This window comes from Aricia agestis, chromosome 5, assembly GCF_905147365.1.
Source record: "Aricia agestis chromosome 5, ilAriAges1.1, whole genome shotgun sequence".
Taxonomy (NCBI): domain Eukaryota; kingdom Metazoa; phylum Arthropoda; class Insecta; order Lepidoptera; family Lycaenidae; genus Aricia; species Aricia agestis.
In genome coordinates this window covers 1,521,435-1,547,873 of record NC_056410.1, presented here as the reverse complement: position 1 = coordinate 1,547,873, position 26,439 = coordinate 1,521,435, and the positions used below count along the sequence as shown (strand labels likewise).

At 37.4% G+C, this 26,439-nt stretch overlaps 1 protein-coding gene across 1 annotated transcript in view; it reads left to right on the top strand.

Annotated features, from left to right (window-relative positions):
* Positions 1-26,439, top strand: part of LOC121727398 (scavenger receptor class B member 1) — an 85,450-nt gene that overhangs the window by 26,971 nt on the left and 32,040 nt on the right. Inside the window, exon 3 of the mRNA XM_042115230.1 lies at positions 25,948-26,099. Coding sequence (XP_041971164.1) covers positions 25,973-26,099 — 127 coding nt within the window. The 5' untranslated portion in view covers positions 25,948-25,972. The remainder of the gene's footprint in view (positions 1-25,947; positions 26,100-26,439) is intronic.

Genomic DNA, 26,439 nt, shown 5'->3' with positions numbered 1-26,439 from the left:
AGCTATCGTATCTTTACGTGGTAGAGCCATGCTTCGGCACGAATGGGCCGGCTCGATCGGAGAAATACCACGGGCACACAGGAAACAGGCGTGAAACAGCGCTTGCGCTGTGTTTCGCCGAGTGAGTGAGTTTACCGGAGGCCCAATTCCCTACCCTTCCCTTCCCTATTCCCTTCTTTACCTCCCCTAACTCTGTAATCCTATTCCATCTTAAAAGGCCGGCAACGCATCTGCAGCTCTTCTGATGTTTCGTGTTAGGGGGGCGAAGGAAGTTGCTTTCCATCAGGTGACCCGTTTGCTCGTTTGGCCTCTTATTTCATTAAAAAAAATATGCTGGGTACTCACGGTATGGTTTTACTCGATAGTTTTACTCCAAATCGAGTAAAAATTACCGTGTGGAGCGCAAAACTCACAGCTCGAAGGCTTGCATCGCCTCAAGCCATACTCAACTCTTTAATTATTCATTTTTACTCGATTTGCAGTAAAATATCGAGTAATGCTAAATGTGTAGAGTAAAAGCCCGAGCCGTGGTTTTTACTCTACAGTCTACGTGATTGCTCGATCGAGTAAAACCGTATGTGAGTACTTAGCATAGACATACATCAACTATTCCAAGTCATCTTCATCAACACAAGTATCAATATCATCTCACGCCAGGCGGCTGACAGGTACCAGGGTTGCAAAACTCACAAGTGTGCCGACCGCGGACCGGCCGGGCCACTTTCCCCCTCGGCTATTGCGGCACGCGGGTCAGCGCTGCGACCGTGGCCTAGTGCTCGTGGGGGGGTGGATACCCCACTGGAGTTAGGGCTCCCACACAAAACACATCTCATCGCATCGTAATGTTATTTTTATCATGAATTTTGTCGCAGATATTTACGATGAGCTGCGGATTGGGAGTTTTGTGTGGAAGCCCTTAGTGGGACTTTTGGTAAGGAGCTGGACCTCTACTTACCCTACGGGTGTTCATAAAGACTTCGTAAGGGTACTGAACCTTTAAGATGCCTTCGTTATTCGTTAATTACATAGTCAAAATTGGAACAATGTAAATTGAATTGGCATTGCTAGCTTTGACATGAAAATTGACGAGCTTTCGAACCGGCCTTTGCCAAAAATGCTTTTTCCGGCTCTAGGCCTAGAAGTTGATATACAGGTTGTTAGGGTGAACACCGTTATCCTTAAAACCATCAAATGAGCCCGTTTGAGTTCCCAGCATTGTTCTCATAGAAAAACTTGTTCAATTTGATGGTTTTAAGGATAACGGTGTTCATTCGAACAATCTGTGTAATATTAGCGCGTGAGGAAAATTTGTATTAAAACAAGAACCAACCTCGAATTCCTGTAAAGTTTACGAGTAGGTATCTAAATACTAAAACCTCATAGTCGATGTGCCGACTATTGTAACCAAAAGTTTTGCCTCGGTCTCCCATTATAAACGTCATTTCGTATTTCTTTTTTTTTATGAAAGAAGGGGGCAAACGAGCAAACGGGTCACCTGATGGAAAGCAACTTCCGTCGCCCATGGACACTCGCAGCATCAGAAGAGCTGCAGGTGCGTTGCCGGCCTTTTAAGAGGGAATAGGGTAATAGGGGAGGGTAGGGATGGGAAGGGAAGGGAATAGGGGAGGATAGGGAAGGGAATTGGGCCTCCGGTAAACTCACTCACTCGGCGAAACACAGCGCAAGCGCTGTTTCACGCCGGTTTTCTGTGAGAACGTGGTATTTCTCCGGTCGAGCCGGCCCATTCGTGCCGAAGCATGGCTCTCCCACGTATAAAATAATTTCGGATAATATATTAGCTAGCTTATTAGCTCTACCCAAAACTTCTAACGTTGATTCTATTTCCTTTACGTTTTACGGCCGTTCCCAATATTTGATCTATCTCTGGTTTTGCCCTACTAGAGATAGGAATAGCTCACAATTGACATAAAATATATGTCCGTAATGTCTAATGTGAGCTATTCCTATCTCTAGTAGGGCAAAATCAGAGATAGATCAAATATTGGGAATGGCCGTAATTATTGATATAGGTATCCACTATCCGCGGATAACCCATTTTCAGAAGGCACTTAGATACTTTCGTCTAATTCTGAGACGTGTCACTTCATAGAGATGGTAGTGTCAATAAAGTGTTATTGATCGTCTCTCGGTTTTTACTTTTTTGTAAGCGTAGACTCTAAAGTCTAAACTATCTCTTTTGCAATGCTGTAGAGCTGGCGTTTTTGCAGTTAGTACAGGGAGGTGAGCCCTTTTATCGCTTCGTTATAGAATCGCCGATCAAAATGTATGGAAACGACATAAGACGAGTCGAACGTCAACGTCATATTCCCATACATTTTGATCGGCGATTCTATAACGAAGCAGTAACGAAAAAGTCTTGGCTAAATGGTCAGGTTATATTGAACAAAATATGTTTACCTACACATTCTTTATTTCTTACTAATTTGGTCAAAGTCCGACTTAGGTTTTGCTTACACCGCATAGTGAGAAATAATGCCACTACAATTTTACTTTAATACTAGAGATCGCCCAATGGTCGAAATTCGACCTTACTTGCAACGACATTAGGACTACTACCTATATTTTGTAAAAAATATTGACTTCATCATAGTTTTTTTCAATTCTTGTCTCTGGGACTCAGCTGATTTCAGACTGGCCGTTTAAGCATTGTTTAATAGTATCTAAAATTAAATTTAAAAAAAAAAACAATAATCCATTTTCAATTTGTCAAATTGTTGACTTCAACCATAAATAAAAGAGTTTAATTTGTATGTATAGGCTTGTCACTCAAAAATCTGTCATTTGTCCTAGTAGTAGTGTCGTAGGGTGTGTAACGTTTTATTTGTTAAAAATAAATATGATAAAAGCAGCATTTTAAAATAATATTAGCTCGATGCACTCCTTCACCATATAAACTATAACTGTGCAAAATTTCATGCACCTACCATTTTTCGTAAAAAGGGTTACAAAGTTTTTCTCTCACGTATTAATATATAGATATAAGTGACACAAACACCAAATAGTAAAATGCAAGTTTTACACAAAATTTCGTGTCAGGTAAAAACCTACAAGGCTACCAGCCTCGCTTGGTTTTGAAATCAACTACGGAAGTATTACATAATCCTATCTATCAAATTATTATAGATCGTATTCATCATAATACGATCTATAATAATTTTGTACTATTTATCCTAAAACTAAGGTTTCTGTGGGCGCAGTTGCAGGCAAAAATTAGTGGAAGATAAAAGGAATGAACGGCTATAACACTTGACCGACTTCGAACCGTCAGTACTACAGTCCACAGACATAGATCAAGATATATACCGCATGTCGCTCCATTTGCATGAAAACAAGCGTGTCACTTTTTTCCTACCACTGTGACGTACCGATGATAAGAAATGTGTCCAATATCAAGCCCAACGTTTTGATTTGTATTTATACAGCTCAATGCGGCACTTTTAATCATTTAGGCAATTTTAAAACGCCGATTGACGTCCGATTTCGGTAGCAGACTAAAGAACAGACTTTTGAAAGACGAACATTGCTCGTCGCTTGGGAACGCGATATGGCACGCGAAGTACATACGCATGCGGTATCTATCTTGATCTATGTCTGTGGTCAGTACGAATGTAACAGAGATTTGATCACCTGCACCGTCATTCTAATAAGTAAAAAACTAAGTACCGTAGCTGCTAACTGTTTTTACTATTACCGCACTCGATGTACAATTATGTACTTATAGATTCTGCATTCATTTTTAAATAATTATTAATTTGTGTTTGAACTAGATCACGCCCGTAACTACGTTGCGTTAATATTATTTATCGCACTTGAACCATACATTTTTTCGGGTGTAAGTATTCTGATTTCTGTGCCCTTTCCTGCAGTGACTCAAAGTATATTATACCAAATTTCAGCAAAAAACGGTTCAGCGTTTTGAGCGTAAAGAGGTAACAGGCAGACAGACTCACTCAAGCATTTATAATATTAGTGATTAGTGGTGGTGGTGGAGGACTTCCAAAAAGGAGGAAGTTCTATGTTCGGCTGTGGATATTTTTTTACATACACAACACAATTTTATACATTTTTGCGCTTTATTCAGGTTTTAGGGTGAAGCCAAAAGGGCGTAATTTTGTGAGTTGCAGAATTTCTACCGCGTAAATATCTTTTCATACTAACCATGACTCAAAAAATTACGCTCGTGTGAATCAAACAGGACTTTTTCTGCCAGCCGAAATTCTGCGACTCACAAGTCACAACTCACAAATTACGCTCGTTTGGCTGAATCTTAACAGGTATGATTTTATGGAGTATTAAATTAGAATAACGTGGAGATATTTTTGTTGTTAGTTATTTTTAGTTTGAATCTAGGAAAAATATTATTTATTTGTTGACTTTTATTACACTAATGAATGTTTCAGTACTAAATATACGCTAATAATAAAACTACCGTGACTCCTAAACTGTATGGCTATTTAAAGTATTTTTATTAATCCTTGAGCGAATGCAAGTCGTATCTAGATTATATTATATATTACTAGTGATTTTCCCTCTTTTCCTGCTTTTCTCTTGAAGTTTTTTCTGATTTTTTTTCTATAGACCTCACGGAGCCCGAGACCTTTCCAACGAATGTAAAACCGTGGAAATCGGTTCGTGCGTTCTGGAGTAATAGCGTCAGGAAGGAAAACCCGACTTATTTTGATATATTAGATAAAAATCTTGTAAGTTATAAAGTAAAAACACTAATACTCACAATCTAATGCAGATGTGGATACAAAATTACATTTTTACACTGACGAAGGAAGATAAAGGAAAAATCGCCCAAGTGCGAGTCGGACTCGAGCACGACGGGTTCCGTAACGATACAGAGCAAAAATAGGCTAAAAATTGTGTTTTTGTATGGGAGCCGCCTTAAATATTAATTGTATTTTGTTTTCAGTATTTGTTGTTATAGCGGCAACAGATATACAATATAATCTGTGAAAATTTCAGAAGTCTAACTATAGCGGTTCTTGAGATACAGCCTGGAGACAGACAGATGGACAGACAACGAAGTCTCAGAAATAGGGTCCCGTTTTTACCCTTTGAGTACGGAACCCTAAAAACTATCTTCCTTTCGCGCTTATGCTGTTCTTCTGTTTGCATAGTTTTCATAGCCAAATTAAAACCCATCCTAAAAATAATAAAGGCACTCAATAATTTTTAATTTAATTTTAATTACTAATGCATTATTATGTTCTTATCATACGTTGTACCTCAATAGTAAGAGTCGTACCAGTTATCACCAAGGAGCAAACAAGATTACATTATTTAGGGCACTGTCAAGTATAAGGACGAGTGATCGGGGCCAAAGGACGTGTTTGGTGGATGATAGCGCTGTAGTGGACAAACATACAATTTACAAACATTTGCAGACCGGTACATCCACTTAATACATGACCTTGTGTGGGCTTGCGTCCAATACCTAGATATTGTTTCATGATAATATTATCAAATCATTATTTTATAAGAATAGAATTTCTGAAAGGTGTGCAATCAAAATGAAAATCGCTTAGCAAAGTATATACAAAGTAATAACTCAAATTAAGTGTAAACCTACAAACGGATATGAATACATACTATGCTTAGCGAGCTCTAAAGAATTGGGTATATCTAAATGAGAAGCAACGAACGCAGGGCAGTGCCCGAACATAACAAGCAACAAGCAATCTTTAAATTATTGCAAACAGACGAACATATTATAACCTCCTCCTTTTTGGAGGTCGCTTAATACTTCATAGCTCTCGCTCCAAATTTTGGTTCAATTTTAATACGACGTTATTTTTAATGAAATTGTGACGAAACGAGCATCTATATCTTACACATCACAGTCAACAAGAACTATCGCGTGTCGTCAATGGGTCGACGAGACATTGGCGCGGTCTCATCCAAAAATACACCCTGTGCCCCCGTCTCAATGTTCAATATCCAACGCCGGCATTCGACTGCTCGGCGTTGCATAAAATGTCAAATAAATCGATAATTACTTGGATTCAATCGGATGCAATGATCTTAACTGCATGGACCTCGCCTTGTTAAGGCTTCACCGCTGGCATTTCACGAGGAGAAAACGCTTCGACTTACAAATTGGTAGGTGGTTAATGTCTTCATACCATTTTACCGAAAACAGATGTTTTATAAAGGTTAACATGAACCCTGATTCGGTATCTTTTAATTCATTATTACAGCTTCGATATCATTCATTATCATCATCATCATCATCATCATCATCATCATCATCATCATCATCATCATCATCATCATCATCATCATCATCATCATCATCATCATCATCACAGCTGAACGTAGGCCTTCCCTAATGACCGCTAATTATACCGATTTCGGACAGCTCTCATTCATATTCTGCTGCTTTCGATATCCACAGAAAACAATTTTATTAGTAGAATGTGTCGCTTCAATCTAATTCGGAATTAATCATTTATTTCAATTTCTCTCTTCTTATTATTATTATTATAATTCTTTTTGTTACTTTATCTTGTTTATATATTTTTTTGTACTTTGTATCTGTTTAATATGTGTATTTAACCTTCAAGCGGGCGTGCGCTATTTTGAAACGGCAGTAGTCGCGCGTAACCTAAAAGACGTCGTAGGTGAATTTGGGAAACAAAACACTTTTCATTCAACATTATTTATTATTTCATAAATTAAATTATTGCTCTTAAAACTTAGTTATAAAATCCGGTGATCCAAAGTAGCTTAGCTGGTGTAAACAGGGGCAGAAAAAGTGATCGGAATTTTCTTATCCTAGTTTCAATTTTTTCTTCATCTAGCAATAACACTCGATGTTATCGGTCACCGACGACTTAGTTTTATAAATAAACATAGAATTTGCCTCAATTATATGAAAACTACATATAAAATTATAAGAGAGGCGCGCGGAGTCTTTTCGACGCCGGCGACGAGACCAAAACAATTGAGCTCCTTGCTGCAAAGGGGGTGTGGAGAGTAAATTTAGTGTAAGCTATTTATTTGGTAGATAGATAAATTATAAAAAGCTACTGGGAGAATGATACGGATTCAACGAGAAATATCGATAATATCAACAAAAATATATTGAGAGGAGTCTATTAGACGTCGCGCGACTGCTTGAAAGTTGAGTGTAGTGTGGTGTGAATGTTTGTTGAATAAATATTTTATGTTTAATTATTATTATTATTTGTATAAACTATTTGCAAGTGGGAGAGCCATGCTTCGGCACGAATGGGCCGGCTCGACCGGAGAAATACCACGTTCTCACAGAAAACCGGCGTGAAACAGCGCTTGCGCTGTGTTTCGCCGAGTGAGTGAGTTTACCGGAGGCCTAATCCCCTACCTTATTCCTTTCCCTTCCCTTCCCTACCCTCCCCTATTACCCTATTCCCTCTTAAAAGGCCGGCAACGCACTTGCAGCTCTTCTGATGCTGCGAGTGTCCATGGGCGACGGAAGTTGCTTTCCATCAGGTGAGCCGTTTGCTCGTTTGCCCCCTTATTTCATAAAAAAAAAGAAACAAAAGTCTCGGCTGTTGGCCGGAGAAATGACTCAGGTACGGGCAGAAGCCAAGTATCTTGATTCATGAGAGATGACGTGTTACGATTAGGTTGAGGGAAAAGATTATTATTATTATTATTAAGCATACTTGCCTAACTAATTTTTTGAATCTGTTTGGTGAAATTAGAATATCTTTGAAGCTGGTTTAACATTTCATAAGAATTTTATAGTTTTATTACACCGAGACCACAATATCAAAACCATTTCAAACCTGGAGTTAGAACCGACACGTTGTCTATAAGTACCATTGACCATCAATGTTACTATAGTCAGGACAAATTAAGGTGGCACCAGCGGTCATTGACTTTTCTCGTCTAGGAGCTATGTGCAAAATACTCGAACTGCATTCTGTTAACTTAAGAATAAAATTGAATTCTTGTAAAGAAACAGATTATTATAGTTTCATCGGAAAACGTCTTGGTTACCTCTTCGTATGATAATCTCCAACTATTTATGAGTTTGAAGTGATATAATTCATACTGTGTTCACATCGTGTATGCAAAATATGATATCACTCTTATATTGCTTTCGGCATGTGTACTGCCTCGGGGCAGGGTGGGCTAGGTTTCACTAGTACTATGCAATACGTAATTTATGTTCTTAATTTAAACTTCGGATATTTCCGTATCCTGTCGGCCCACCCTGCCCGGGGCATAAAGTTAATATACCTAGGTATATTAACTTTATAATTTGTATAGAAAATGACAAGTTTTTTGACAGGGAGTTAAAGACCGCTACAGACATAATTCCGCGATTTGAGAAATGAGAATAGACAATGTACTACGAGTATGTATCTGTAATGATAAAATTCTTCTATTATCCAATTGCTTAGGAACGCGGTTACAAAAACGTCTCAACGCGATCAGATTTTTATAGTTGATTGCCAATGCACTAGAAGTAATTAATCTGAGGACTTAATCGTCAGTAATCGCGGTAATTATGTGCTCGTGTGAACCCGGCGGCCGGCGGCTGTGTGATGGTAGGCAGGTAGGCACTTCTGTGACCTTGCGAACCGTCGTTGGTGAAGAGAGGTGGGTCTTAGGAGGCAGAAATGGGCAGTCAAAGGCTACGTATGTTTGACAGACAACATTTTCATACATCCATACATTCATACTTACTAATATAATATTATAAATGCGAAATCTGTCTGTCTGTCTGTTACCTCTTCACAGCCAAACCGCTGAACCGATTTTGCTGAAATTTGGTATATAGATACTTTGAGTCCCGGGAAAGGACATCAGGATACTTTTTATCCTGGAAAATGTACGGTTCCCGCGCTATAAACGAATTTTGGCGCAACGGAGTTGCAAGCGTCACCTAATCTATATATTAATACGTGAGCCAAAAACTTTGTAACCCTTTTGACGAAAAATGGGGAAACGTAGGTGAATGAAATTTTGCACAGTTAAAGTTTATATATTGAAAGAGTGCATTGAGCTAATATTATTTTGAAATTATGCTTTTAGCATACTTTTTTTAACAAATAAAACATTACACACACTACAACACACACACTAGGAAAAATGACAGATTTTTTAGTGACAACCCTATACATTCGAATTATACTCTTTTATTTATGGTTGAAGTTTGTTGACATCAAGGTGACAAATTGAAAATGGATTATAGTTTTTTTTTATTAAATCTGAGATATACTATTAGACAATGCTTATACGGCCAGTTTGAGATCAGCTGAGTCCCAGAGACAAGAATTGAAAAAAATATGATAAAGTCAATATTTTTTACAAAATATATGTAGTAGGTAGTCCTAATATCGTTGGGACTAAGGTCGAATTTCGACCATTGGGCGATCTCTAGTTTTATATTACTATACAGATCTTTTAATATTGTGTCCAAATAGCTCCAAAGAATTCCAAAGTGGGCCATTAATTTGATTGTATTTTTTGCCTTAAGTATGAATTATTATGTATATTGTTAGCGCTACATAATCTTAAACTATTGATCGAGTGATATTGACTCTTAAGCTAAGCCCTAATAATCTTATGTTACAAGTAAAAAGTAAATATAGTCATTTAACCATACCAAAGAAACATAGATTTTAATGATTTTAAATAGCAACTATTTATTTAAGGTATAGTGCTTTATTTGGTACCTGTAATACCTATTAGTTTTTCGAAGATCCTCGAACGCGATAATAAACATAATACTAAAATATTAAGTAAATGTTAAAATATGTTAAACAAATTAAATAATTTAGATAACGATCCACACTTAAATTATTATAGTAGGTAGTCATGTATTTTATCGTGTTTTCAAAACGGTACGAAGCTGTTCCCGTGCGCACTTCTATAAATTTATACCTACGTCATTATAGATACAGTTTGATTATATTTTGTAGAGATCCGTAGAGAAATTCAAAAAATTATGATTGTGAAAAGTCTTGATTTCTGCTATAGAAATTGCAAAATTTCAAAAATATGTCTTAGTTTTTGTTTTTTTTTGTCTAAACTTAGTTCTGTCTTTTTCTTGCAATAGTTCCTACTTCCTTGCAATAATAAGATTGAACTGATGCACTACTTGCATTAACACTCACTTACTAATATACACTTACTTACAAGATTTTTACACATGACTTTCTTTGTTGCAAAAATATCATTTCCTAAGAAAATCTATTATCAATCAACTACTGAACCACAAAAACAGTATAATACTTGAAATATGCCTCATCCAATTATTTTAATTAAGTTATGACTGTATTGAATATTATTAGTCAAGTCGGTAATTTAAATGTCAAATGATGAGAGACAAACGGCAGACGTCACGCCAGTCTGAGCACGAGGCTCTGCCGAAATAATAGTACCTTAATTCGATTAAGGAAAATATAGGGAAAATATGGAGTTTTTTCAAACGGTCATTAAAGTATGCGTTCCAACTGCATTTTTATTGAAATCTTAACGACACACACTGTATAAAGTTTTTGAATAAATATAGAAAGAATTTCCGAAAAGTCATCTGCGACATAATTGCCTATGATGAATCTTACGACCTTTTCAACATTATAAATATTAATTTTAAAAAAAAAGGAAAAAATTATATAAAAATACCTCAATCATAAATATCGTAAAAGTGGCCCCGGCATTGCTGTATTACAATTATTGATTTACATACGTACAGTAACAATTACAGGCAAAACAATATTTTTTTGCCGCTGTAGGAAATTAATACTTTAATTTTAATAAATTTGGAAAACAATTATCATGAAGATAAAAACAAGGAAGGTGACAATACAGACGCGCCACGAAAATAAAATATACAACAGGCAAGAGCGAACTGCTTGCACTAAACGGTTCCGTACGTGATTGAATTATAAAAATGAATAATCTTAGTAAAAACGTTTTTGTGATCATTATCAAAATATTAAGATTCAATGGAAAATATGATTACTATCATTTAAATTCAAAATACACTTTTGCTTATTAAAAAACTAGCGATCAGCCCCTAAATTTAATACTTACGAGTAATTTGTAATTAATACATTCAAGTATGGTTAATGTTTTTCCTATTTTTATTAGAGTAACTCCATTCAGAATTTTAAATCTTTTCGTAGGTAAATTTCAGTGGCTATATAAAATTTTCGATGGCTTTTCAATTGTCCGGCGGACCTCCAAGGAGATGATTTAAGTATTTGCAGTGGCAAGGTTACGCTTACCAAAGACAATCGATCACGGTTTTTGCCCCGCGGCTTACCAGTTTACAATTTACATCAATCTTTTGTTCATATTGTTTACTGCCATTGTGTGACTGTGAAGTTTCAGTTGCCATAGCTGCTGTACCTACTGTAATCGTCATGAGCTGAGTCTGAAGGACTTTAAACGTTATATTAAGAAACCCCGACTCAAAAACATTAAGTAGATCAAACTAAAGTTTTTCAGCACTGAGCGGGCTGATAATGTTGAACTATAGCTAAGGACACGCTCGATAATGTCAGCTTTCAAACAAAAAAACTAAGTAGATCAAAATCGGTCCACCCGTTTGGATGCCACGATGACACGGGCATAGACATACACAGACAGACAAGTCAAACTTATAACACCCCTTTTTTTCTTATGGGTATATTGTTTGGATATTTATATTTCTAGTCTATACATAAATCCAGATCTATTGATGACTCACAACAAGCTTGAGGCGAAAAATCGGTGCAAAACTTTCACGTGACTTCTTTCGGCGGCAGTTTCTGTTGGCAATGAACTTTGGTAGTCTTTTCCTGGTGTTTGAGGACGTCTGCATCGTTTAGCTGTTTAGACACAAACACTGAATCTATTTTAATGTTATTATCGTATTAATAACAATAATACTAGATATTGCCCGCAGATTCGTCGCGCTAAAATTTTAAATTATTAATTTTGAGGAAACCAAAGTTTTACGACCTAAGTTTTTTTAGCAAAATCAGTATTAGGACGCATTCAGACGTACGAGTTTTCTGCGCGGGCGGATTCAGAGTGCGTCGCGTGTTTTCCCAAACGCTATAGTAATTTGAGATTCTATGCTAAATGACATAAAGCTTATTTTCATACAAACTACGTACGTGCAGAAAACGTGCACATCTGAACGCGCTCTTATAGTTAATGAGGGTATGCTAGCACTGTTTTTCCATACAACTGTATTCCCCAATTTACTCCCTGGACAATGCGTCTAGACAAATGATTTTTATATACAATATTGGGATCTCTACGTTAGATTTATTCTAAATTTACTAATAAATAAAAAATATGACCCTTCAAAAATCACAAAAAATTAATGCCCCCTACCCCGCCAATCCATCGACCATAAAACAAATTTGAAAGATCTTTAAGATAAAATAAAAACGTAGAGGCATACTCACTCTTCCTGAAGATATTTAAAAAAAATTGATAGGTAGTCTCTATTTTGAAGGAGGAATCAGAGGACGTTTCCTCGATTTACTGTATCTGTCTCGATCACAATTATACACGTGCCCGCCGCGGCGTAGGCCTAGGGTGAAGCGTGATGGCAATTATAGTTTCATTATTTAAATTATACTGCATCCGCGTTTCCTCTTAAGCGAGCAGAGGTAACAGACAGACACACATTTTTCGCGAGTTTCGCATTTATTTTGTATGAATTGATTTCGCCAATATTTTAGGTTGTGAAGAAATCAATTATTATTACTTACTGTTATAATAAAGATTAATAAATTTATGTCCATATTTACGATATGAGCTAACCGGTCCACTATCCACCTATCAATCCCCGTAAGGCCCAAGTGGGCCGCGATAGCAAAAGATTTCCAAGAATCGGCGATCGAAGGAATTTTTATTTTACACTAGATAACGCCTGCAACCCCATTGCGCCAAAATTCGTTAGTCACGCGGGGAACGTACATTTTTCCGGAAACAAAAGTATCCTATGTCCTTTCAAAGGACTCAAAGTGTCGACATACCAAATTTCAGCAAAGTCGGTTCAGCGGTTTGGGCGTGAAAAGGTAACAAACAAACATTCGAATTTAAAATATTAGCAGGAAAATATATTTTAAATACTTATTTATACTTAATTATTCTTGTACAAACAGAATTAAAAGCTTGTAAAATGTTATTCAATTTGTAATTATACAGTCAACGCGTGAGTATTTTCACATGTTTATGTTAATGAGCTAATTATATATATAAGTAGGTATATATATTTTACTTAGTACTGTTTATTATTATTGTCCACTATTAGCGACTACTAACAAATTAGTTCCTAGAGGTCACACTTGGGTACAACCATAGCTTTGCCCTTAAGTATGTGTCTTCTTTCGCTTATAGTTATAAGTTGTAACGTAGATTGTAACACCATAATATAGTTTTGATGTTTTTTTTTTTATGAAATAAGGGGTAAACAAGGTCACCTGATGGAAAGCAACTTCCGTCGCCCATGGACACTCTCAGCATCAGAAGAGCTGCAGGTGCGTTGCCGGCCTCTTAAGAGGGAATAGGGTAATAGGGGAGGGTAGGGATGGGAAGGGAATAGGGGAGGGTAGGGAAGGAAACAGGGTAGGGGATTGGGCCTCCGGTAAACTCACTCACTCGGCGAAACACAGCTCAAGCGCTGTTTCACGCCGGTTTTCTGTGAGAACGTGGTATTTTTCCGGTCGAGCCGGCCCATATGGGCCGAAGCATGGCTCTCGTATCGTCATGGCATAAATACGAATGATAATTCGTATAAGGCTATTTTAAGTCCCACAAAAAAAAAAACCTGCGCTCCTCGATTCTTGGAAATCCATTGTTATTCTATTGTTTCTTATGTATTCTATTGTCACCGGTGTCCTTATGGGACTTGATAGGATAATCATTTTTATCAACTAAAAATGTACGGCTTCCGCTGACAAAACCAAGTAAAAAAATCAACAAATTAGTTTTGGCTCGAATATGATTTAATATAACTAAGTAGGTAAGTATTATGATTTCACATTTCAAATGCCAATAAGCATAAGGGTGACCTAAATTCGTGAACTTTTAATATTTTACCTTTAAAGTATTTGAGCTTACGATCAAAATCGTTTGCAACTCGGTTAATTCGTCTGCAATTATTGCGGTCTTCTCTTTTAATTAAAACGTACAAAAACATGCACAATGTTTGTATATCAACTCGTGGATGTGTGTACTGTGTACACATTTTAACACTAAAGAGAAGACCACAATAACTGCAGACGAATTAAAGCTGCTCAGCGCTGGTTGATCCAGAGTCCAAATGCAATGTAAGGGTCAGCCTATCACCTCGTTACGCTGCAATGTGGACTCACCCTTAGCACTAACGTAGATAAGTCGAAGGAGAGTGAAACCATTGAGTAATCCGCGCGAGGAATAACGAAATCTTTTCCTTTAATTTAGCCAAGATATTACTGATTCAAGGTGAAGCGGCCTCAAGGCGCACCGCCTGCCCCCTGCACCTGATATACTGATTCACTAATATCACAGAACTATGTTTAGATCTAGTTTTATCTATACATCTGTACATATACATATACAGGGTGTAACAAAAATAAGTGATAATACTTTAGGGTGTATACGTGTTCCTTGTAGAGAGTTCACTGTGAAAGTGACAGCTCTGAAAGACGAAAAATTTTTTTCACTTTTGTATGGGCAAGCCCCCGAACGTCACGAGTTTTCCCATAAAAAGTGAAAAAAAAAAATTGGTCTTTCAACGCTGCTACTTTCACAATGTACTCTCTATAAGGAACACATACACACCCTAAAGTATTATCACTTATTTTTCTTACACCTTGTATATTATAAATAAAATTGGAGTGTCTGTTTGTGATATTGAAAGAACCGTTTTTTACTACATGCATATACGCTCCATACACCAAAACAACATTTTTTACAATTTTTGTCTGTATATCTGTCTGTCTGTCTGTCTGTTTGTTCCGGCTAATCTCTGAAACGGCTGGAGCTATTTTGCCAGGACTTTTTTTCCATGGGCGACGGAAGTTGCTTTCCATCGTATGACCCGTTTGCTCATTTGCCCCCTTATTTCATAAAAAAAATTGTATTAAGCGTTCTAAACACCAAGTAGATATGATAAAAATATGCAGCCGAAAATTTGACATATTCCTTATTTTGAAGTAGGTTACCAATTATACCTGTGCAATAAACTGCGTAATTATATAATAAATACTAATTTTACCCACGACTTCGCTTGCCAAAAACTTTGCGGCTACCAAATCTACGTAATTGCCCTTACGGAATACGGCCATATAAATGTCGCAGCCGACTGGTTTAAATAGCCGTTCAATCAAACAGCTAGCCCTTTGACTGAACAACGCCATTCAATCACGCGGCTATACGTCGTTTAGCCGACTTGTTGACTACAACGTTCAACACTACAGCTAGACGATGCTTAGCCAACTGGTTTAGTGGCAAATTAACTAGGGCGACCATTAGCTTAATATGTAAGTAATTTGGGAGAATAGGAAATCTTTTTGTATTTTATTGAAAGATTATTCTCGCATTAAGTTTAATGCAATAAGTAAAAACAAAAAATTCTGAGGCGTGTTTTGTGACGGTCGCCGGCTGCTGCCGCAGGCGCAGCACAATCACAGTTCTAACCTAACCTACTTTTGGACTTTCTGGATAGTGTTTGTTTTTGTTTTGGCTCGTTCCTCGAATATTTGTTAAAATTTTGATTCACTCGTATACGTGCCTCCACAATTTTTGTCTCTTTAATAACACTTGTAACTTTTATGAACTACTTTATTTTCGAAAAACAACCACAAACACCAACAAATGAACAAACACCTGCTAGTTGACGCCATATTGTAAATAAAACGCACCAAGCGCCGCAGCGGTGCGCGCTGAACTACTTCAATTAGACGGCGGCTTTTGAATCAGCTGTAGTGTTGAACGTTTTGAGCGACTAAAATATTCAATATAAAAGCTAGACGTGTGATTGAATGGCGTTGTTCAGTCAAAGGACTAGCTGTTTGATTGAACGGCTATTTAAGCCAGTCGGCTGCGACATAAATACCCTTTCGGGGATTATAGCTCTCTGTACCAAAATTCCTTTAATTTGTGAAGTATACAGGCAGATGGACTGACAGTTTCGTATTTGTTATGTATTATAATAGTATGGATGTTATTATGTTTATCACTTTTTAATCTCACCTTGCGTGCACGTGACTTCTTTACTATAACATAATAATTACAATAATTTATTTGAGACAGCGTTGATTGTATCTATGCTAATATGCTTTAATAGTGCAATACCATTTAATGTGGATTTCTAAATAACTGGAATTAGAGTTCTTATAAAGCCGCCAAATATTTTACAAGAGGATAATATTGTTCCCAGGGCATTTTTTGCAAGCTTTATTTCTTGTACAAATGTATGAAATTATTATATTTAATTTAAATCGTTTATTATCTGTGAAGTAGTTATACTTTTCCTTCTTTTGTATCTAAACTCTAAAGTAAATAATATTTTTAAGAGTTATTTACTCCGAATCGAACGCTAGGCAATTTTACGATGCATGTAACTAATATAAATGACTAAAATATTGAGTACCGTTTGGGTGTAAACTGACTCGACGAGATATAATCGATGAAGTGGACATTAATAACCGATATACATAATATCTATACATAGTATCATATATAATGTACTGTGTAATAGTTCATAGTGTAGGTGCGACATCAAAGCTTTACGGTGAAGTGGAATCGTGGATATAAATAATTCACGCAAATTAATATAATGACCGTAACCGCGTATACATTGTAATCTGTTTGTAATGCTAATTGTATTTATCTTATAATAGTGCTGTCTCTCTTTACCTAAGTACCAGTGAGCGAGGAAGAGGTGTAAATAAATCTGAGACGACTAAAGAAGAAAGGCAAGTGGCAACCGGAAGTTGCTAATTAAAAGTTAGAATAAAGATATAATGTTGAAATAGGTACTGTACAAAAAATATACATAGGCTTGACTGAGTATAGTTTTCTTTTAATCTCCTTCAAATATTATTTCAGTCACTTTGTAGGAGAGCTAAGATGCCACGGAGCGCGTAGGGGATGCTACGGATAGCGACGAAAAACGCACGTGATTAATAATTATTATGTTTTAAATTCTGTACCACCAAAAAAGCCTTGATTCTTTGGATATTATAGAATAGTGTAGTAACCTAAGCAACCATTGGATTTTCATAATTAAGATACGAGTTAGCGAGACTCCTGCCGGGCTAGCACGGCCATCAGTAGAAATGCGAAAGTATGGACAAACTGTGGACATAAATTTAAGGTGCCGTTCCGATCTTTACCGCGGCTAATCATGACCGACAAAAATTCAATTAAAATGCCACTTTACGACAGACTATAATATAACATGTCATAAAGTAGGATATCATTTGAATTTTAGGACTATAGTCTGTCATAAAGTGGCATTTTAATTGAATTTTTCGGAACGAAAAAAGATCGGAACTTCACCTTAAGTTTATCTCCACAGTTTGTCTATACTTTCACATTTCTACTGGTGGCCGTGCTTGCACGGCTGGTAGAGCGGGTTCGATTTTATAATAAAAAAAATGGATTTCGAGTTTAGTTGTTAGTAGTACATGCGGACTCGCGTGCTTGTCTGAATCAATCCTTGATATAAGATGAGATTTAGGCTCCATAAAATTGCCAGCTTAGGCTTGGTTTCTGCACTGATTAAACTGAGATGAAACGCAATACAGATCAGCAGCTCAAGTGCGGCGCCGACCACGAGCCTCCATGCAACCGCAAGTTATGCTAACAATCTCAATGTTCTGAGAACGTTCATTAGATGTGTGGCCTTAGAGCGCGGGATTCCCGCTTGACACGTGGTGGTGCTGAAGGTGGACTTGAGTCAAAGGTCTTCCTAGTTAGCGAGAGTGCTGTATATTTTAGCGTATGATGTGTCACGTCGGAAGCTTTTCATGTAGGTACGTTGTATACATTTTCAATAATAAAATATGACTTTTAGTCAAGACATTAAACGTCACGTGTGGCTCCCAAGCACAAATCTCCATAGTAGTAATTACTGTGAGATTGCGTCCGTCCGTCTCCGTACACCCTATATTTTCCTCTTATTCCCTGGACTTCCTTGTTTAGGATGATCGGTCGGCGACATATTACATAACGTGCAAAAAGTTCTCGCATTCCATCAGCATCCGCCGTATCATCACATGGTGATTATCCGTTTCGAGCCCACTTATTTTGGACCTAGCGTACTCGAATTAAGGTCCATTTTAGATGCACGCAGGCTCACTTTCCATCATTACGAGTATGCTTTCTTCAAATTAGTCAGCTGATGTTTGATAAATAATTATGGTTTAATGCTGGGAGTAGGATCGGACGGAGATTGATATCTTGCATGTTAATCCTAGCTCTATTTTACCTGACTACGGCAAGAAGGCAATGACTTTTTTAGGTATGTGTACATTTTTGTGGCATACTGTAGAGCGTAAACGACTTCACACTTTGTTAAGTCGTAAAGCCCCCTCTTCACGTTGGCTTATTATTGATGTTCAATAAATATATCATTTGCAATCAAACACGAACGTGCCAAGTTCGTGATCGCCTGTATTTGTCCCTCATGAGAAAGGCCGTATAATGCAGATTTTTTTTATGAAATAAGGGGGCAAACGAGCAAACGGGTCACCTGATGGAAAGCAACTTCCGTCGCCCATGGACACTCCCAGCATCAGAAGAGCTGCAAGTGCATTGCCGGCCTTTTAAGAGGGAATCAGGTAAAAGGGGAAGGTAGGGAAGGGAATAGGGGAGGGTAGGGAAGGGAATAGGGTAGGGGATTGGGCCTCCGGTAAACTCACTCACTCGGCGAAACACAGCGCAAGCGCTGTTTCACGCCGGTTTTATGTGAGAACGTGGTATATCTCCGGTCGAGCCGGCCCATTCGTGCCGAAGCATGGCTCTCCCACGTTTAAATATATACATCCGAGTACCTACTCGGGTTTTAATGTTCTCAAATTGAGTTATTATCAAAAAAACTTGCAAACACCCATTTATCGCAAATAACTTTAAACATTAAATCAAATTTAATACTTCCTGCGAGTGATTATTAAAATGACCAGGCTAATTTGCAAAACAAATAATTAAGAGCGTCCTTGCGAGAGTATAAATCGCGAATTCATCACAATTATTTATCAAAATCATATCATGAATCATGTGTTATCTTTCATCATGTTCTGTGGAATATTAAATTTAATGTAACCTCGTCCTGGCTCAAGGAGCGCATCTAGTGTGATCTTGTACTCACCTTCTGAGCACACCTTTTTAATTTGACAAAAACAAAATCAACAACATTGAAAACAAGTTTATGTGCAATACCTTTTTAATACTACGAAGTTTTACTATCATCAGAAGTTTGACTACTCTGGTTTTGCCCTACTAGAGATAGGAATAGCTCACAATTGACATAAAATATATGTCTCTAATGTCTAATGTGAGCTATTCCTATCTCTAGTAGGGCCAAACCAGAGATAGATCAAATATTGAGAACGGCCGTAACAGAGACAAGATAGAAGTAACTTTATGTCACAAAATGACTTAAATACGACTTTACGGGGCTTTACGACTAATACACGGGAGAGCGATGCTCTGGCACGAATGGGCCGGCTCAACCGGAGAAATACCACGTTCGCACAGAAAACCGGTGTGAAACAGCGCTTGCGCTGTGTTTCGCCGAGTGAGTGAGTTTACCGGAGGTCCAATCCCCTACCCTATTCCCTTCCCTACCCTCCCCTATTCCCTTCCATTTCCTTCCCTACCTCCCCTATTACCCTATTATCTCTTAAAATTCCGGCAACGCACCTGCAGCTCTTCTGATGCTGCGAGTGCTCATGGGCGACGGAAGTTCCTTTCCATCAGGTGACCCGTTTGCTCGTTTGCCCCCTTGTTTCATAAAAAATAACTAGATGACGCCCGCAATACAACTCCGTTGCGCCAAAATTCGTTATCACATGGGAACCGTACATTTCCGAATCCGGTACGAAAAGTGTCCTATGTCCTTCCCGGGACTCAAAATATCTCCATACCCAGCAAAATTGGTTCAACGGTTTGTGCGTGAAGAGGTAACAGACAGACGGGCAGGTAGATAGACAGACACACTTTCGCATTTATAATATTAGAATGGATTTAACAATTGAAAACTTGTCTAGAGATCAGTTTATAAAGAATGAAGACGTGGCAAAAGAATTGAAATATAATGCCTCGTCTCCTGTCTTTTCGATGTGACCTGTACCTCTACCATGAGTTTAAAGCTATAGTATTTATCGATACTCGATACCGACTACGTAAATATTTAGTATGGCAAATTTTACAGCGCCTCTAGCGGTCACTTGCGGGACTAAAATCGCCATACTAAATATTTACGTAGTCGGTATCGAGTATCGATAAATAATATAGCTTTAATCTCAAAGTAAAGCTACTGATAGTTAATGGAATCAGGAGTTACTTTGCGGAAATCCATAGCTTAAAATTAAGTTTGTTATTATTTTTAGCAATATTCCGCGAAATATTGCTAAAAATAATAAGAAACTAAATTTAAAGCTACTGATCCTAAGAAAGTTTTGGTTTTGTTTTTAGCTCGGAATCGACTTAGTTGTCGCCCCACGTGACGACGTAGATTTCGGGTTTTGTGCTAAGTCTACCAAGTTTTACGCTTCACGTGCATGCTAATAAGTCAAGCTACAAAGCTCCGACTGTAACGGTTGGCCTTAATTCCAAATTTGATATCACATTCGAAAGTCAATTCTTACTTGCCGACAAAAAACTTGGCAATCTAAGCATACGGAAATGTCATACCTGAAATAAAAAGCAGCAGTAATAATAGTAATACGGTTTTGCTCGACCGAGCAATAACGTCAAGCAAAACCCGCGGCTCGGGATTTCGTCCACACATTCAGCATTGCTCGATAGGCGATAGTTTTATTTTAAATCGATATAATATTTAATTCCATCGATCCGGCTCGTTGCGAGTTTTCAAGCTGTGAGTTTTGCGGTCCACACAGTGATAATAATCGATTTGGAGTAAAACTATCGAGCAATATACCGCATGTAAGTACTTAGCATAAAACTTCATATTTGTTGATAGTAAGAATTTAGTTAGAATTTTTATATCTTCTTCATTCTTATATTTTCTAGTGCATAATTCCAGCACATAAAATACATTTTAAGGAATTTCATACACATACATTTGCGTTAATAATAATAATTAATTACCAGTCGTCAATGAAAATAACATGCTTTCTCTCACACACATCAGAGGAATAACAAGATATTTAATCTATCATTAATTCACTAACAATCAAATACCATTGCAGAATGTAAAGAAACAAAAATGCAAAAAATAATGCCCGCCCGCTCTTTATTTTCAAAGTACTCGTAATGGTCCATCTAAATTAATTAAACTGTTCTTTTATGATAATCCGAGCAATATTCGAGCAATACTCGTAATTCGCAATGATATTTGTTTATCGGAGAGTCATTGCCTTTTTTATCGCTGCCTTGGGCAATTGTACGCAAAGAAATTTTTTTTCATTGGTGTGTAAACTTAATTGTAATTTTTTTTTTGGTCAAATCATTCGAATAAAATCCAAATATTATTATGTATGGCCGGAGGAATCGGGTATTTGAGTGCAACGAAAAATAGCGCCTAACCTCTATCTAATAGGTAATTATTAACTCCTTAATAATATTATATGCCTTTAAATAAAATCAGGACTGTCCATTTAGAGGCAAAGGCTTTATAGGCAACGCCAATGATATAATAATAAAAAACTCAAAGCAGATATTATGTTACTACCACGCGCGTTGTGAAGCTTCAAATACGACCCAATTGGGTCGTCTTTTATTTAGTCTGTCTCTTTTATGTAAATGGCATTTCGTATCTTTTTTTCACTTATCTGTCAAATTTGTCAATATTGTTCGGAAGAGATTTAAGCCGGAAAATAGTATGAACGTAACAGATCTGTATAAGTAGAATATCATTGGGCAACGCACAAAGCAAAATATATATTTTGTCTTACTATAAAAAGTAGCCATTGTTCTTTCCTGTGTGTTCTCTTATAAATACTGTCCTGTTTTCCAGTGCAAAACATCTTAGTAGTTTCAAGTTCAATGCAATCAAACGAATCTAGGAATCGTTTAATAGCAGAGATTATTCTACAAAATATGTTGGCGAGATGAGCAGTTACCGCGCTGTCACGTCGCGGCCATAAAGGTGTTAATTTAAAAACATATTGTACAGCAAACACTTTATTTGCAATTCATATTTACCTCGAAGCACTGCAGCTAGCTGCTAGAGTCATAAAAGGAAGGGGGGGGGGGGGGGCCTCGTCCTCACGTCAATCAACTAAAATACCTTAAGGTACCGCACAATGAAATTGAAACGAAACGAGACGCAAAGATACATGACGATGACGAAGCTAAGCTACGTACGAAGTGTACGGAGAGTACAGACGCAGCGCTACGTTGAGAAACGTGGTTTATGCGTTCTAAGGGCCTTTCCACACGACGTTTTATTTACGCTCGTTTGTATCGATACAAATACAAGTTTAACGTTCTGCAGCAAACGCAAAGAAGCTAACACGTTTTAAACTTTATATCAGCCAAAACGCGATAAAAACGCGCAGAAGACGAGCGTATCAGAAACAAGCGTCGTCGCGCAAAAAATACGTCGTGTGGAAAGGCCCTAAACTTTCGACACTACACGACTGCTGTATTATTAAAATTTTAATAATGAAGTGACCAATCGTCATTACACCGAGCTTACGTTGCAAGTTCATTTGTATTGTAATTAGCTGTCCACACTTAACACAAAGAATTTTTATCTGTACATGTAAACAAAGAATTAATGAAAACGTTTATACGAAACAGAATTAGCATAAATTATATTTTATTACCGCTTTATACATTAACACACGAATTTATACTTCCAGCTTTTTGAAAAGAGTATTTTAAACATAATATTATATAGGTATACCTATTTCCACTTTTTTGTTTAAACATCCTTAGCGGATCATACTATGCAAGGGCGCTGCATGTAAAAGCAGGAAGATGGCAAAATACTAAGGGTCAGGTAACGCCTAAGCGATCCGTAACGATACGCGACGCGTGGATGCATATTTATAAACAATAATAGTGATATTATGAAATATCGAGTGTCACGATAACACGCTCTTTGATATTTCAATTTTGTTTTAATTGCATCCTTATTCGTATCGGTGTAAAACTGGCCCTTAAACTCATTTTAAATCAGGAATAAATTGCGATTTATTAGGGCCTAACTTTTAATAGTTTAACTACTGTCGACTTCGACTACAGTTATAGACCAGGTAGTATTATTTTAAATTGTTAATACAATATTGACTTCTACAAAAATAATATTATTTACTCTCAAATGCCTGACATATTTATAGCTAACAAATAAATAGTAATATATCCGTATTTATATTGGATTGTTTTTAAGCGATGACACATATTTTGGTTAATTTTATCATACTAACATCTTCATACTAGATTTTTATCTATATAATGAAGAATGAACACATGAGAACTCACGAGTATGCTGCAAATTATTATCTGTTAGCGCAGTATTTGTATAGAAAATTTAACTCTATTCTCTACACCAGCATTTCCCAAAGTGGGCGATAACGCCCCCTTGTTGATACTGAAGGTCTGAAGGAAGGCGGGGAGGGACCCAAAAAAAAAATAGGGACGTTGTGACGAGGCTTGGGGGTGATTTATTTAATCTGGATGCATTTTAAAGTGAAACAATGGGGGCGCTAAAACAAAATTTGTTCTTAAAGTGGGCGGTAGATAAAATAAGTTTAGGAACCTCTGCTCTATACACAGTAATTACTTTAATGTTGAATGCATTGCGAATTTCAAGCTGAGCAGCAATGTGCGGCTTCGCTGTAACGAGATTTGGACCTGTCTTCTTGTAAAGATGTGTTGTATTTTGTAAACGACACCCGCGGCACTCTATTAGCATGGATATCCGGTTTCAAATCTTTAATTTTAGGGTGTCGCCACTTCCCACTGAGATAAAATGGGGCACCGAGCAGTGGTGGTATATTTACAATGTCGATAAACGCTTAGTAAGCACGGACTAGAACTAAAATGTAATTTTCCGAATCCGTGTAGAGCAGGAAATGTGAATATCCGCGGATTACCTTCTGTCTGCATCTTCGCTGGTTTTATTCCATAAAAAATATTATATTGGCGTGCAGCGACGTCTTCGCGGCCAATTTCGTCACATAATGATTGCGGACTTTTACGTGGCCGGGTTTACCCCAAGGCTTCATTATTTATTGTTATCATTTCCATTAGTTTTTGTTCTAGCTCCGCGTGAGTAATACGTTGATCGATAAATCAATATTTACATTTAACCGTCAGTTAAAACACCCGGTTTCCGCGCCCCACCCGTCGCTCGTCGCTAACTCGAGACTAATCTTTGAGCCTGTAAAAATTGGCAGTTGTCATTAATTTTATCTAAGCTATTACATTGTCTTAGCTCTTACATTATAGCTGGTAGAGAAATTATCATTACTGAACGGTAGGTTATAGACGTCGAAAAGTCGAAAGGTGAAGTCGAAAAAATTGTAGACAATAATAAAGTTTTGGCACCTGGGTACAAAGTATTCAAAGAGAATCTATATAATATATTATAAAAAGCGGCCAAGTGCGAGTTGGACTCGCCCATGAAGGGATCCGCAGCAGCAATAAGGTTTATTTTAATGAAATTAAAATGTTTTTGATTTATTTTTATATTTCAGTTGATTTATTGAAAATTAATTTAAGATTTTCCATTTATGACATATAAAAAAACTACTTGCTAGATATCGTCCAAACTAAATTTTGTTGGTAGTTTTATAGTAATGTACATCATATATTATTTTTAGACTTATCATGCCCCTACTTTAGTAGTAGAAGTAGGGGGGCACACATTTTACCACTTTGGAAGAGTCTCTCTCGCAAACTATTCAGGTTAGAAAAAAATGAAATTAGAAACTCAATATGATACCCCCATACGTATAGGTTAGATGAATTATTTTTTTTTGTTTCAGTTGTGTTTATGGGGACCCCTAAATTTTTTTATAATTTTTCCATTTTTGTATCAAAATCTTAATGCGGTTTACAGACTACATCTACTTGCCAATTTTCAATAGTATAGCTCTTATAGTTTCGGAGAAAAGTGGCTGTGACATATGGACGGACAGACGGACAGACAGACAGATATGACGAATCTATAAGGGTTCCGTTGTTTGCCATTTGGCAACGGAACCCTAAGAATGGATTTTCAATTGTGTTAGTAACGCTATAACTCGATAACGCCTGGACCGATTTGGATAATTTCAGTCTTAAAATGATCGTGGAAGTCCAGGGAAGGCTTGTAAGTGACACGAAGTTCACCGGGACAGCTAGTATAGGATATAAATGTCGTTGTACTAACCTCCATAGGTATTTTAGGATCGATACTTTGTAATTAAATACCGCATCCGTGTAATTAACTGTAGGTAACAATTAACTGTAATAGTTAGATGATAGTTAAATCGCTAACAAGGGATAGTTAAAGCGTATCAGAGTTTAATCAATAGTTATGCACCATGCTATGAAGATTAGGATCTTAGCAAAGGAACGCATAGAGATGTGAGCCAACACTTGAGCTGCCTAAACGCCATTAAAACTTCTTTTCTCTTTGTAATAACAGAGAAGACACCTGGTTCAGGTTGGATTAAGTCAAAAGTTCACAGTTAAGCGTAGCTTTTTTCTGGCAGCACCACTGATGTCATGGATTCTTAAAACCAACAGAATTTCCCAAGGCAATGCCTTTTTCATTGACAAAACCTTTAAAATGTGCCCGTATTGTTGCAGATACCTCCCGGATGAGCTAAGCGCGATGGGTCACAAGAACTACCTGGCGGTGGGGCAGTCGGCCCGCGACCGGCTGTTCGGGCTGGCGCGCGCCGGCGACAAGCCCGTGCCCCTCAACATGCTCATCTCGCAGCAGGGCAAGATAAACCACGGTGAGTACACCTACAGCTAAAAAAAATGATGGTGAGGGAAATTGAAATCACCTACTTTCCTCTGATTAATTTCGTTGCGGGTCCCTAGACAGTTTTAGCATATCCCTAGAGCTCCCTGAGATCATATCAAAGAGTTTTCGTGGTTGGATACCGCTGTCGATCCTGGCGACACAGGAGATATAGTGGTGGGAATGTGTGGTGGGCCAACGCCCGTTGAAGAAAAGACCTAGAACTGAACAGTATTACATTGAAGCTGTTCGACCATGATCGAAGGCTTGCCTTGATTGCGAAGTCAATATGCACAATAGCATGCATCACAGTCACTGCATATTGTTCAAAT